Source organism: Sminthopsis crassicaudata, chromosome 6, assembly GCF_048593235.1.
Source record: "Sminthopsis crassicaudata isolate SCR6 chromosome 6, ASM4859323v1, whole genome shotgun sequence".
Taxonomy (NCBI): domain Eukaryota; kingdom Metazoa; phylum Chordata; class Mammalia; order Dasyuromorphia; family Dasyuridae; genus Sminthopsis; species Sminthopsis crassicaudata.
In genome coordinates, this window is record NC_133622.1 from 16,791,768 (window position 1) to 16,804,841 (window position 13,074).

The 13,074-nt window shown below is 40.9% G+C and overlaps 1 protein-coding gene across 1 annotated transcript; it reads left to right on the forward strand.

Annotated features, from left to right (window-relative positions):
• Positions 1-5,758: 5,758 nt before the first annotated feature.
• Positions 5,759-12,580, forward strand: LOC141548059 (sodium-dependent phosphate transport protein 2B-like). Its single transcript, XM_074276836.1, has 11 exons — positions 5,759-5,804; positions 7,213-7,392; positions 7,927-8,055; positions 8,887-9,030; positions 9,521-9,632; positions 9,980-10,175; positions 10,750-10,845; positions 11,221-11,341; positions 11,617-11,784; positions 12,372-12,476; positions 12,561-12,580. The coding sequence occupies exons 1-11, from the start codon at positions 5,759-5,761 to the stop codon at positions 12,578-12,580; spliced, it is 1,317 nt and encodes a 438-aa protein (XP_074132937.1).
• Positions 12,581-13,074: the final 494 nt, after the last annotated feature.

Consider the following 13,074-nt stretch of genomic DNA (forward strand, 5'->3'; position numbering starts at 1 on the left):
TCCAGAAAACTTTAAAATTAAATCTCAAAAAACACAATATATCTGAGGGTCAAGAGGAGATAAATTACATCACAACTTTATATACAAATTATTAAAACATTAAAGAAAATAAGATGCCTCAATATTGCACCATGTATATATTCTCATACAATTGATATATATGATAAATGAAACCTATATGGAACATTTTAGAGGACACACCACCAATGAGAAAGTATTGTAAACAAGTTTACTAATAAAGTTTGAAGTAAACTCCCTATGTATTTGTGGGGTAAACAATAGAAAACACCCATTTTGTTACTGTGACTTTTTCAGTTGTGTCGCAATTCTCCATGACTCCATTTGGGATTTTCTTGACAGAGATATTGGAGTAGTTTGCCATTTTCTTCTCATGTTCATCTTTTGTACTATCTTTTATACTTGTTCGTAAGCATACTATAAATACAGAACCTAAGTACCTCTTTGATCTCCTTTGTCTTTTTCCATTTGGATTATTCATGTGATCTGTGTACTTGGTATGCTTTGACATATTTTTGGAAAGACATTGTGCTTGAACTAATTGGTCAAGAAGACTGGATCACAGAAGTTATTTGATTTTTCCCCCCTTAGAGTTCCATGCTCAGATATCCCTGAAGGATTGTAATTTTTTTTGCCTTTCAAGTAACTTTATTGGAACTTTATTAGTCTGGTATTTCAAGTTTAATCTTTTCTCTAAAAATAGAAAAAAATAACAATCACAACAAGACCAAACCCCAAACTTTGCTTATTTTCTGCTTCTTTAGAGTGACTGTGAATAGTTGACATGTCCTATACAATGGAAAAAAAATACTAAACATCCATATGTTTTCTTACCCTTGTATGGAAGAAAGCAATAAGTCATGGGCCGGTTTCCATTCACACACATGCCCATTGTCACCCTCAAGTACCAAATCAAAAAATTTCATTAAAAACATTTTTGAGCATAATCCTGTTGAGAAAGTTGTGTTTTTCCTAATGAAAAAAGCCACAATTGCATTAGAGAAATAAATAATCATTGAATTAAATGATAATTTTACTATGATAGATTGTTTTGATTAAAGCTATAAAAAGTAGTTCATTAAAAACATCAGTAATATAGAACAGAAGGAGTGTAATTTTTGACAAAAATTATCTTAATTTGGTATTTATGTAGTTTAAAGGTGCACAGACATTGATATTTAGAGGAACTAGGAAGTTCTCTTTCTCAGTAAGAAAAATAAGGTCATGAGATCTAAAAAGAGGCAAGTAAGACACTTTTAAGTCCAAAAAGGAGTTGAAGCTCATCTCAGGAGAACTAGCACTCCTAGATTGTTAAAGGGGAGAGGAACTGGCTGTGTTTGTTGGTTGACATGTGTAGTCCTTGCTCCTAGGGAGCCGAGGCTGGTGGATCCTTGGAGCCCTGAAGTTCTAAGGTGTTACAAAGCTCATGAGCCCATCGGGTGTCTCCATTAAGCCTGGCTTCAATAGGATGAGCCTGCAGAAGTGGAAAACCACCATGCCCAAGGAGGGACACCAGGCTCAGGTGAACAGTGAGTGGCTGTTACACTTCCAATCTGAGTGAGATAGCATAACTCACTGGTATGGAGGAATACAGGATAGAAAAAAAAAGAAAGGAACTTCAGAGATGATATAGTAATTTCCTTTTTTTTTTAACTTTCTATTTTGATCAGGACTTACCCATTATTATATCTGAACAGGAATTCAAACATCTCCATTTTAGTTAACAGACAGCCAAAGCTGGAGTAATTAAACTCTGACATATCTTTACTTTTTAAAGTTTATTTATTTTTAATGTACATTGTTTTATGAATTATGTTGAGAGAAAGAATAAAGAAAAAAAAAACCAAAAAGGGAGAGACAGAGACAGAAAGAAGGGGCTTTACAGATGATCTAGTCTGCTCCTAAAAGAAAGAAAAAAGAATACAGGGAGGGAAGGAAAAGAAGGAAATGAGAGAAAGGAAGGAAGCGAGGGAGGGGCTTCATAGATCTTGTCCAGTTCTCTGAATTTATAAATGAAGAAGCTGACCACCACAAATGAAAAAACTGCATGAGTTCCCATGGAATGTAGCAGAGCTAAAATCGGAATTCTGTTCTTCTGCCTTCTAGTCTAGTGTCTTTCTCCAACAATATCCTACCTGAAATTGTGATTGCTTTTTGTTTGTTTTGGGTATTTTGGGGACAATAGTGAGCAAGCCACTTGCCCTCAGCTTCCTCAGCATGGGCCATATCCTATGTTTCAGACACCTATTTGGTTTTCTCTTCTGTCCCTCCTTATTATTTCTCCAGAATTATGGGAATTAATTGACATAAGATTTGAACTCATGTCTTCTTCATTGTACTTTGCCACCTTGCTTCCCCTTAAATTAAGCCATTCTTAATTTTTTTGTGTTTTATGGACCTTTTGGTCAATCTATGTATTCTTTCTCCAAATAATATTTGGAAATAGATAAAACAGAACACATAGGATTACAAAAGAAATCGATTACATTGAAATGTCATGAATCAATAATTTATTTTATTTTTTAAAAATTCACCGAATCAGAGCAAGAACTGCTGGAGAAAAATTAGTGGTGAAATATGAGGCTACTTTCAGTGAAAGAATACAAAAGCTTGTTTTTTTTTTTTTTTTTTTTTTTTTTTTTTAGTAAAAATTCATAGCAAAATTTCAGTAGTATGTAAGCTCATTGAATGAAAGCCTTTTTATTTATTTATTTATTTATTTTTACCTTCATTTCATTTTGCTTTAATTTGCTTTCATTTGTCATTTTACTTTCATTTACCCAGTGTCTAATAGAGGACTTTACACATAGCTGATTCTTACTAACTCTTTGCTGAATAAATGAAAGGTAATGTGCATAAAACTATGAGAACATTTTCATTTCTTTCTTGGGGCCAGTGCTAAATGAAAAGAGATTTACTTCTTTCTTTATTCATTCAACTAATATTTGCCAAGCACCTACCAAGTGCTAACCTACTGTGAGCCCTGCAAGTAACTGAGGCATCAGAGAAAGCAGGGTTACATCACTACTAGAATCATAGAATTTCAGAGCTGAGAGAAACATTATAAGTCATCTAGTCCCTGTAAGAATCCCCTTTTTAAAAACATGAACCTTCCCCAAAGGGCTATAAAATCATGTATATCCTTTAACCTAGCAATACCACTAGTAGCCATGAATCCTGAATGAAATTTTTTAGAAAAGAAAAGGAACCTATAAGTTCTACAAAAATATTTTCAGCAGCTTGTAAAGAGCAGCAGCTTTGGAGAAATATACTTAAGGCTCAGTAGGATTGATTTAATCCTACAAGGTGTTAACTTTTAGAACTATACTAAGTACTTGTAAACTAGGTACCCATTGTCTTCTCAATTCCACTGAGTTAGCACCTTGTGTGTAGTATACTTTGGGCTCTCATTTTGGGGGTTCTCACCTTCCTGAGAAGTCAGGGAGGACATGCCTATCTATGTTCAAAAACAAAGGAATGGGCGTGATGTAGAAAGCCAGAACTTTAGAGAAGTCTACTTAAAATAAGGTGTTATTGGTTTTTTTTTTTAGTCAAAATTCATAGCAAAATTTCAGTAGTATGTAAGCTCATTGAATGAAAGCCTTGGAATTGATAAGATAAAGATTATTTACTTTACCTGCACTTAGTATATTTCTATAAGTTGACACTTTGCAGTTGAATTAATTCACTCATACTGAGCCTTAATTATTAATTATTTGTCCCCAAATATTTGTCCCCTTTACACAAGCTCTCTTCTCAGAACAAAAACTGTAAACTGAGGGGATGACCATCGATTAGGGAATGGATGAATAAATTATGGCATGTGTTTCTGATAGAATATTATTGCTCTATTTAAAATGATGAGCAGGATGTTTTCAGAAAAACCTGGAAAGTTGTACACAAATTCAAGCAAAATGAAATACACTGAAGTGATAGCAAACTTCTAGGATGATCAGATGGGAATGACTTTGGGATTTTGTAAGAAACAAATGAGATGTTTGTAAAGTTTTTAAAACAGTGCCTAGAACATAGTAAATGCTGTATACCTGTGAGCTATAACTGTTCTCCAAAGTCACAGAGAAAGTTAGGACCAAGTGCTCTAACTTTAGATCCAGAGTTTATTCTCCCATTCCACAGGGAGCCCCCAAGTTCATAGTTCCTGCCCACTTTTTTACCACTTTTACTCTGCCAATAATATTGTTGTTTGTCCAGTCATGCCCAACTCTTTATCACTGCATCTGGGGTTTTCTTGGTAAAGATCCTAGAGTGGTTTGCATCTCCTCTTCCAGCTCATTTTATACTTAAGGAACGGAGGAAATAAGGATCCCAAACTATCATGTGTCTGAGGTTAGATTTGAAAGCCTTCCTCATTCCAAGTGCAGCATTATACGCAGTGCAGCACCTAGATTTTTCTAATATTAGTATTTGTATCTTGTTAGAGATTCATGTCTGGGGGAGGTAGTGATGGAGGGAGGGGACAGAGAGAGACAGAGAAAGACAGACAGACAGACAGAGAAAAACAGAGACAGAGAAAGTTCAGGGAAAGTTTCAAGTAAAAGGCTATTTTTTGAGCTGATCTTTGAAGGACTTTAGTGATTATGTACAAGAATAGAAAATAGCACATCCATAGTCCTTAGTTAACTTAGCACACAGTGCTGAAAGAATGATAACTGATGGGTAAATGGGGAAAAATGGTTCCCCATCTGAAGAGGATGATGTTTAAAGGAAAAGTTGTTGATTGATTACTTGGGTGACACTTCACCTCACATACTCATCCTTCCTCCCCCTGAAATTCTCTCCTCAATCTCAAAGTATGATCTACAATTTGCTGGATAGATTCTCTTCACTAATTAAGCCAATGTCACCACTGTGCATTTGAATGTTGGAGGTCACATTTCCCAGTCTGGAGGAATAATGTAGAAAGACAGTAGGTGCAGATCAGGCCCAGTGAGGGCTTTATGGTTTATCACTGGGGATTCTTGCAGAACTGGAAGATGATAGATTGGTCTTGCAACTCCTTGAGGAGAAGGGAAGCCTCTACTGACCAGGACAGTTTGGTCATTTCTGACTAGTGGCTTGAAGTGAAAGAGGAATCGGCCTGGAAGTCACAGATAGTGCCAGCAGTCCCGGCAGCAGCTCTGAGCTGCAAAGCTGTTGGGTAGGGAGTAAGTACATATAATAGAAGTGCCATGGAGGCCAGGAAGATACTTCTGTTGCAACTCTTGATTCCCTCTCCATCCCCCTTCTCCCCCATAGTAGTTTATTTTTTCCAATAACATGTAAACATAATTTTCAACATTCACTTCTATAAGATTTTGAGCTACACTTTTTCTCCCTTCCCCTCTCCTAGATGACAAGCAATGTGATAGAGTTTGCTATCTAGGTGCAGCATTTCTTTTCCGAGTCTGGTTTTGTTTGGGTTGTTTGGAAGGCTGTTTTGGGACTAGACCTGTGAACTCATCAATAAAGGGAATGGAGGATGAAGGACTTGCCCACCAAGGCTACTTGACACCTCTTCAACTTGGATAGTTAGACAATGGTGTGGGCCACTAGGAAGTTCAGTGATGTGCCTTGTGTGAACAAGATACTAAAGTGAAGGGTGAACCAAGTGATCAGCCCAAAGTCTCGAAATTCTTGATTGAACCCCAATAAAGACCAATGGATCCTCATTACACATCAACCTTTTAATGCACTGGACCCCCTGCTCTGCTTCTCCCTAGTTTGCATTTCTTTCTGCAAAATGAATGAGAACCTGAGGAAAACGTTGGCTTGGAAATGCGCTGATGGTGGGTGGGGGGTTCTAGGAGGTGAGAACAGGAGCCCTACCTCCTTTTTTAATCACTAGATTTCTTTTTTTTTTTTCCCCTGAGGCAATTGGGGTTTTCACTAATCAGTTTTCACTAATCACTAAATTTCAGCTTTTGATTCTTTAGGTCTTGAGATTAAAGAAGCACAGGCTATTTATTAGACATCCAAATATTTCTTTCTGCTGTCTATTGAGTGGGCAGAGTGTGCCCACAGCCCAGATCCCCAGGGATTTCACAAGGTTATCCTGAGGGGGGATCAGGGTTTGTGGGGAAGGGATGGTTGGCTATTTGCTCTCCCTGGAAGGAGGGTTTTTTTCTGAATGGAAGAATGGCAGCTAGGAGGCTCAGTGGATCCAGCACCAGCTCTGAAATCAAGAGGATCTGAGTTCAAATTTGACCTCAGACACTTAACACTTCCTATCTGTGTGACCCTAGGCAAGTCCCTTAGTCCCAATTGCCTCAGCAAGAAAAAAAAATGGAGTCATAGAGCTATCACTTTTCAGTAGCTTTGGGGCTTTGATGTGGGTCAATTATCAGGCTTATGGGGAGGCAGTTTTTATAGGGGAATATGCACATGGGAAGGATTGGTCCCCTTGGATGTTAGAAGGGTTTAGAAGCTCCAGGCTTCTGTAGGTGAGGGCAGTGGGCTAATTAATGCCAAGAGAGAAAGGATACAAAATTTTAATGCAGTGTTGATGGCAAGGATGGCCAGAGGGAGCAGAAGTTAGGAGTAGGAATGGGACTGGCTGTGGAGGCAGAAGATCTGCTATTTCCCATCTGGAAGATATTGGGACTCCTTCTGCAGTAGCCTCAGTTCCTTCATCTGTAAAATGATACTTGAATGAGACACTTACACGTTAGACATTAATGAGGAAGAGTAGAGGAATCCAGGAGGGCAATGACTAAGACCAGGATTAGTGATTTATTATGAAGTTGGGGCAGGAGGAAAGAAAGGATGAATGCAGGGAGAAGGGATGATGTAATAGCACAGCCGAATGTATGGACGAAATTTACAAAATGGCCCCATTTGTTTCTTTGTTTTTTAATGAGTTTTAATGAGCTCTAGAACTTATTTTTTGGTTTTTGTTTTGTTGATGCTATTATTGTGTGATTAATTGTTCTGCGGTCCATGGTGATCTAAAATGGTGATGCATACTTTGTTTTAAATTTTATTATTCAGACCATGGAAACTCTACCTCTATCTCCATTGGAAAACTCCCACTGTGATGCTAAGAAGAGCACTGAAGATCCACTATATCTGGAAAAGACAAAGTTAGATAAAAGAAGCCCTAGCAGTGAGTACTGTTCTCTCATGACATTGCTATCTTCCACTCCTCCCCTGGGGAAATGGACCTTATTCCTGATGGTTTTTTACTTTCTTTTACAGATAATGCCCATTCTCCTATAAGTAAGATAGAGGTTCTGTCATCTTTTTGTGAAATTGCATTGATGGAGGAGCCAGTGCTGGAAGAGCCAGTGGTGGAAGAGCCAGTGGTGGAAGAGCCAGTGGTGGAGCAAGACTTACAGGATGTTCCTGACTTTAGGGACTCAGGGATCAAGTGGTCAGGTAACGCCAGCTGTTCTTCTGTTATTGTTCAGTTCTCTCTGCAATTTTCCTGACAGAGCCTAGAATACTTTGCCATTTTCTGTAGTGACCATGTGTATAGATAAGGAAATGAGGTAAGGAAGAAGTGACTTGCCCAAGGTCATACAACTAATAAGCCTCTGAGATCCAATTTGAACTCGGGAAGATGAGGCATTGTTGGCCTCAGAGAAGAGCTGGGGCAGGATTAACAGCAGCTAAGGGCTGAACCTCCTAGATTTGGCTAGCATCATTGGGAACATTTACAAAAGCAAAACCCCAGCCAGCCTTCTCTTGGCTAGAAAGAGATAGGACAAGATTCCAGAAAATGCCAGATCCTTTGTGTGTGTGTGTGTGTGTGTGTGTGTGTGTGTGTGTGTGTGTGTGCGCACTTGCACAAGAGCAAGCTTTACATATATGGACACAATAACTAAAGCAATTTGTATAGCTTTTAGCACAGGGGCTGGCACAGAGTAGGTGTTGAATAAAAGCTTATTCACTTACTCTTTGTTTTTGCAGAGAAAGACACCACAGGGAAAATAATTGCTGTCTTCAGAGAGTTCGGAAAAGGGATCCTCCTCCTGGGATTTCTCTACTTCTTTGTATGTTCCTTGGATGTTCTCGGCAGCGCTTTCCAACTGGTTGGAGGTATGAGAAGCGATATCAGCACAGATCAAAAATTTCTGCGTGGCTTTTGTAGCTTAAGAGTTGATTTTGGTTCAACATGTAGCCAACCAACTGGCCAACTCAACCCAAGTAATGTCCCCTTTCTTAAACTCTTCCTGGCCAAGATGTCTCATCTTTTCATCCACTCCAGAGACATGGATGCTTCTCCATTCTTTCTGCCCTTCTCTCTTCCCTCTTCCCTACTTACACTCTAATCTTTGGGGAAAAGACACTTTAGGGAATAGGAATCAAAAATTTGTGTGGAAGGATGTGATAGTTGGGCACCTTAGGTCATCAGATAAAAGTTGCGTTGAGGGTGACCCTCTGTATCTTTGCATTGATGTCTGAATCATAGCTTTGGATTCAGAGATTGGCATCTGTGTTAGATGCATCTTTGGATGTTAGATGTTGTGTTGGCAACAGAAATGGTTTCAAGTGGGAAGAGTAAGAAGTCAAATTTGTCCCCGGAAAGCAACTAGAAAAATTGGGGTCGTTTTTGTCCAAATCAGCCTCCTGGAGACCTTCCTTAACCCCCTCTCCACAGATTCTTCCCAATCTCCCTCCCTTTGTCTCTGTCTCTCTTTCCTCTAATAACCCATATCAGGAAAGGGAATAAGCATTTCTAGATCATTTGTGTCAAGCCCCGCTCTAAGCAAATTCAGCCCTCACTGTCCTCTGCCACATTGCCTTCCTCAGCAGCCAGTGACTCTTCTTCATTCCTCCTTCCCCCACAGGGGCCTCTAAATTTGGTTTATGGCCCAGAAGTCCCTAATATAACCACGTATAATTTAAAATTTTCCATTCTCTTTGCAGGAAAAATGGCTGGGAAGATTTTCCAAGATGGTTCAGTGTTGAACAACCCTGTGGCTGGCTTGATGATTGGCGTGCTGGTGACAGTCCTGGTGCAGAGTTCCAGCACTTCTACATCCATTGTTGTCAGCCTGGTATCCTCTTCACGTGAGTCAGCACGTTCCCCTCTCCCCCAGTGTCCCAGTACCTATGCCAAACTGGATCTCTTGAAATAACTTCATGCGAAATTTTAGAACTGTGAAATTGTTCCCTATGTGCCCCAGAGTCATCATCTCCCCGATTTTCCATCCTTCCAAGCTTGGGACAGAGCTCTTGCTACAGTCTCGATCCGAGCCATGCCCACATATCCCAACATTGCTGCCAGTGGTCTCGTTTTCTTGCTATGAGTAAAGGTCCAGTTGCCCTGCCCCACTTAGAGCCGTGGGCACCTGGTTGCAGCTGTAGTGAGTTGTTCTTCACCCAGATCTTCAAGCAAAGACTGGGTGACTGACTGGTTGGAGACATTGTAGAAAAGATTCCTCTTTCTTGGTCTTCATAGCTTCCCTAACTTTTTTTTTAAGTTGATTCCTTGGCTTGTTGAAGCTTTTCCCTATGAATTTCCCTATTTTATTTTCATTTTCTTTTTTTCCTTTGACAGTGCTGACAGTAAAGGCAGCCATTCCCATCATCATAGGAGCCAGTATTGGGACTCCAGTGACCAAGACCATCGTGGCCCTCATGCAGGCTGGAGACAGAAATGGGTTCCGAGGGTATGAAGCTTTGTTTTTTTTTTTTTAATCACTGCTGTAACTGTATTTTATAAAGGTGAGAATCTTTACTCTGCTCTAGATACTCATCTTGCTCTTCCAATGGTTCTTTCAGAGTGTGGAATAACTACTCAGAAGTTCACATAATTCAGCTGCGATTTCAATAACCTTGAATTGATAATGATTTCATTAAGATTAAGAAGAATAGTTAAAATCTGGCCTCAGACATTCTTTATGGCATGTGATTGTGATGGAATGCTATTGGGCCATAAGAAAGGATGGGGGGGTATAATTTCAGAGTGAAAAAAACCCATCACATTAATTGCTTTGTTTTTTTCTCACTGCTTTAGGGCTTTTGCTGGAGCGACTGTCCACGATTACTTTAACTGGTTGTTAGTGCTGGTGCTGCTGCCCGTGGAGGTGGTCACTGGCTACCTCTACCACCTCACCGATCCCATCGTGGAAACCTTTAATATCAAGAGCGGGGAAAATGCCCCTGACCTCCTGAAAGTCATCACCGATCCCTTCACCCAACTCATTATCCGGGTGAGCATCAAGACTCCCTCTGATTTTAATATGAGAATGAAATGGTGTCACTCTTGGACTAGGTTCCTGTGAAAGCAGAGCTCTAAGTCTCTTCCCCCAATCTGTAGTGCCGGTTAGACATGCCTTTCCTTGCTCTGACTCCCCCATTTTATTTGAGGGAGTGGAGCTAAGGGGCTTGCTTGGCCCTCCACATTGGCAGTTGTGTTCTTCAGCACCCCCATTCTGCCATTTGGGGCCCAATCACTGTTTTGTTGGACGCTTTGTTGCCTTTCTGAACCAGGCACTGGGAAATATGATGACCAAATGCGAGCCCCTTCAAGGCTTCAAGGAGCTGGTGGTACTGGCCCCCCAGAATAGGGCAAAAGGGTCTATCTGACCTGATGCGGGTCAGGTTAAGATGAGACAGTCCCATGTAGAAGTGAGGTCCTTGGGGAACGAGAACAATCTGTCTCCCTTTTATATACATCAGGGTTTTGTCTTCTGTGCACTGGAGCCCCTGGGAGAGTAACTTTTCATTCACAAATTATAGGTGAGGAACAAGCTAACTCTTTCCTCATGTGTGTTGCTTTTCCAGCTGGATAAAAAAGTCATAAATGAAATTGCTATGGGAAATGAGGCAGCCAAAAACAAGAGCCTGATAAAGACTTGGTGTAAAACAGTAAAATATGTGGTAAATATCAGCTCTATACCAAAGCTCTCCTCACCCTGCCTTAGTTCTACCTCAGACTCTGTGGAGCAGAATGCTTCTCTAAGACAGAGCTAAAGCAAGTGATGCTCAGGTCCCCATTCCAGGGTAACAGTGCTCAGGCTGAGCAGAGCTGGGCTGACCTTCAGAAGTAACCCAGAGTCTGGACTTTAGATGCTCCATGGTCTATTGACCAAGCACAGAGACCAAAGGCCTTTTCTAAGCATTATGGGGAAGGTGGAGTAGAGAAGACTGGGAAAGTGAGGATTCATTGGCTAGTAGGCCATGTGCAATGAAATCGATTTTTCCAAAAAAACTATTTTCAATAACAAGCTTTTTTTCCTTTATTGTGTCATCTAGGCATTAAGAAATGTTACTGTTCCCTCACCAGAAAACTGCACCTCTCCCAGCTTCTCCTGGACCAATGGGAACATGACCTGGTCCGTCATGAACACAACATCTAAACAGAACATTGCAAAGTGTGAGTAGGAAATCGTTCAGTTAACCCTCATGTCCTCACATTTTAAGTCTTTTTAGAAATCCAAAATGGCTTTTTATAAAATCTGTGTGGGACCAGGGCTATATGTTATTTGTATTTAATTTCAATATCTCCTGAGATCTTTTGGGGGGAATTATATAAACCTGTGAATTACAACCAATTTCTGTAAGAGCTTGTGCTCTATAGAACGCTCTGTATCTGGGTTAAGTGATGAAGAAGAGAGAGATGATGACGGGTGGCTGCTCTGGTTCCTACAGGCAAACACGCACTTGTGGATGTCGGTCTCTCTGACCTGACCATTGGACTCATTCTTCTGGCCCTCTCCTTGCTGGTCCTGTGCACCTGTTTGATCCTGATTGTCAAGGTCCTGAACTCCATGCTCAAGGGACAAATTGCTTCGGTGATTAAGAAGACCATCAATACAGGTAGAATTCCTCCCTTCCTGGGCCTTCCTCTGGTCCTCTACTTTTTCTGTCTCTAAGTTTGAAGATTCTATGTTCTGATAAAATGAATTTGTAAATAAAGAAATCATCGCTAAGGTCATTGTAAATACAAAAGGGCTCTAGAAATGTCACTGTCCTCAGTAGTTGGCCAGGGAAGATAGTCCCATGCTGCTCCATCTCCCTCCTACCTTATACACAAACACAGAAGAAGAATGTCCAAGGAAAAGGAATCAAGCGGGCAGAGCATGGCTGTGGTGGCCCTCTCTGGCCACCCAAAATAATCAGATGTTCTCATTAAAATCCTAAAAATCATCACAGTTATTAATAAAATTAAAGAGCAGTTATTAGGCAAGAAGGAATGGGCTGACTGTAAGAGATAGCACAGAGGGCTTAGAGAAAGGAATATGAATTCAAATCCTCCAAGTAAGTCACTTGTCTTCTGTTTACCGCACTTTCCTCCTCTGTTAGCATGAGGATAAAATCTACCTCCCAGAGGTTTTTTTGGTAAGGATGAAATAGCGATTTGTCAGGACACGTGGACAAACGTGGCCTTTTCTTCTTTCCCCCAGATGTTCCTTTTCCTTTTGCCTGGCTGAAGGACTACCTCACCATTCTTGTTGGAGCTGGGAGTACATTTCTGGTGCAGAGCAGCTCTGCCATCATTCTTCTATTTGGTGAGTCCTCCCTTCCCCCCCCCCCCCATTTCCCCTTGCCCATGTCCATGTCTCCATTTTTACCCTTGGTCTTGCCATGCTGAGTCATTCCCAGCCAGGACTGAATCTGTATTCCCCCTCCCCTTAGGCATCAGAGTGATCAGCCTGGAGAGAGCGTACCCCCGGACCCTGGGCTCCAACATCGGCACCACCACCACGACCCTCCTGACTACTCTGGCCAGCTCTGGAAGCACTTTGCCAGATTCCCTCCAGGTCAGAATGCACAGTTGGGACCTTCTGTTCTTTCCTCAGTTTCCCATTCCATCCTTCCCATAAGCACCCGGGTTTCTTTTTTGAAAGATCCTCCATATCCCAAAGGGTCGCTGGTTGGTTCCGAGGTCTCAGCTGCCTCCCAACAGTGACTTGGGGGCTAGAGAACCATCCCTAGCTCTTGTTCTCACAAGCTGAATTTCCTAAGAAATGACCAGATATCTATAGCTTGTGTCTTAATAAACAAATGAGGATGGTGAAGTTTCACCCCCATCTGCAACTAGTCCCCTGTCCCCCACATTGATTGGTATGGATAACTTCCCCCTTTGCCCTCCTCTGAGTCAGAAAA

Coding starts and splice junctions, on each gene's coding strand:
- LOC141548059 (XM_074276836.1), top strand. CDS start 5,759: ATGAATGAGAACCTGAGGAAAACGTTGGCTTGGAAATGCGCTGATG. Junction 9,633..9,979: donor GACAGAAATGGGTTCCGAGG/GTATGAAGCTTT, acceptor TCACTGCTTTAG/GGCTTTTGCTGGAGCGACTG. Junction 12,477..12,560: donor TGCCATCATTCTTCTATTTG/GTGAGTCCTCCC, acceptor TGCCATGCTGAG/TCATTCCCAGCCAGGACTGA.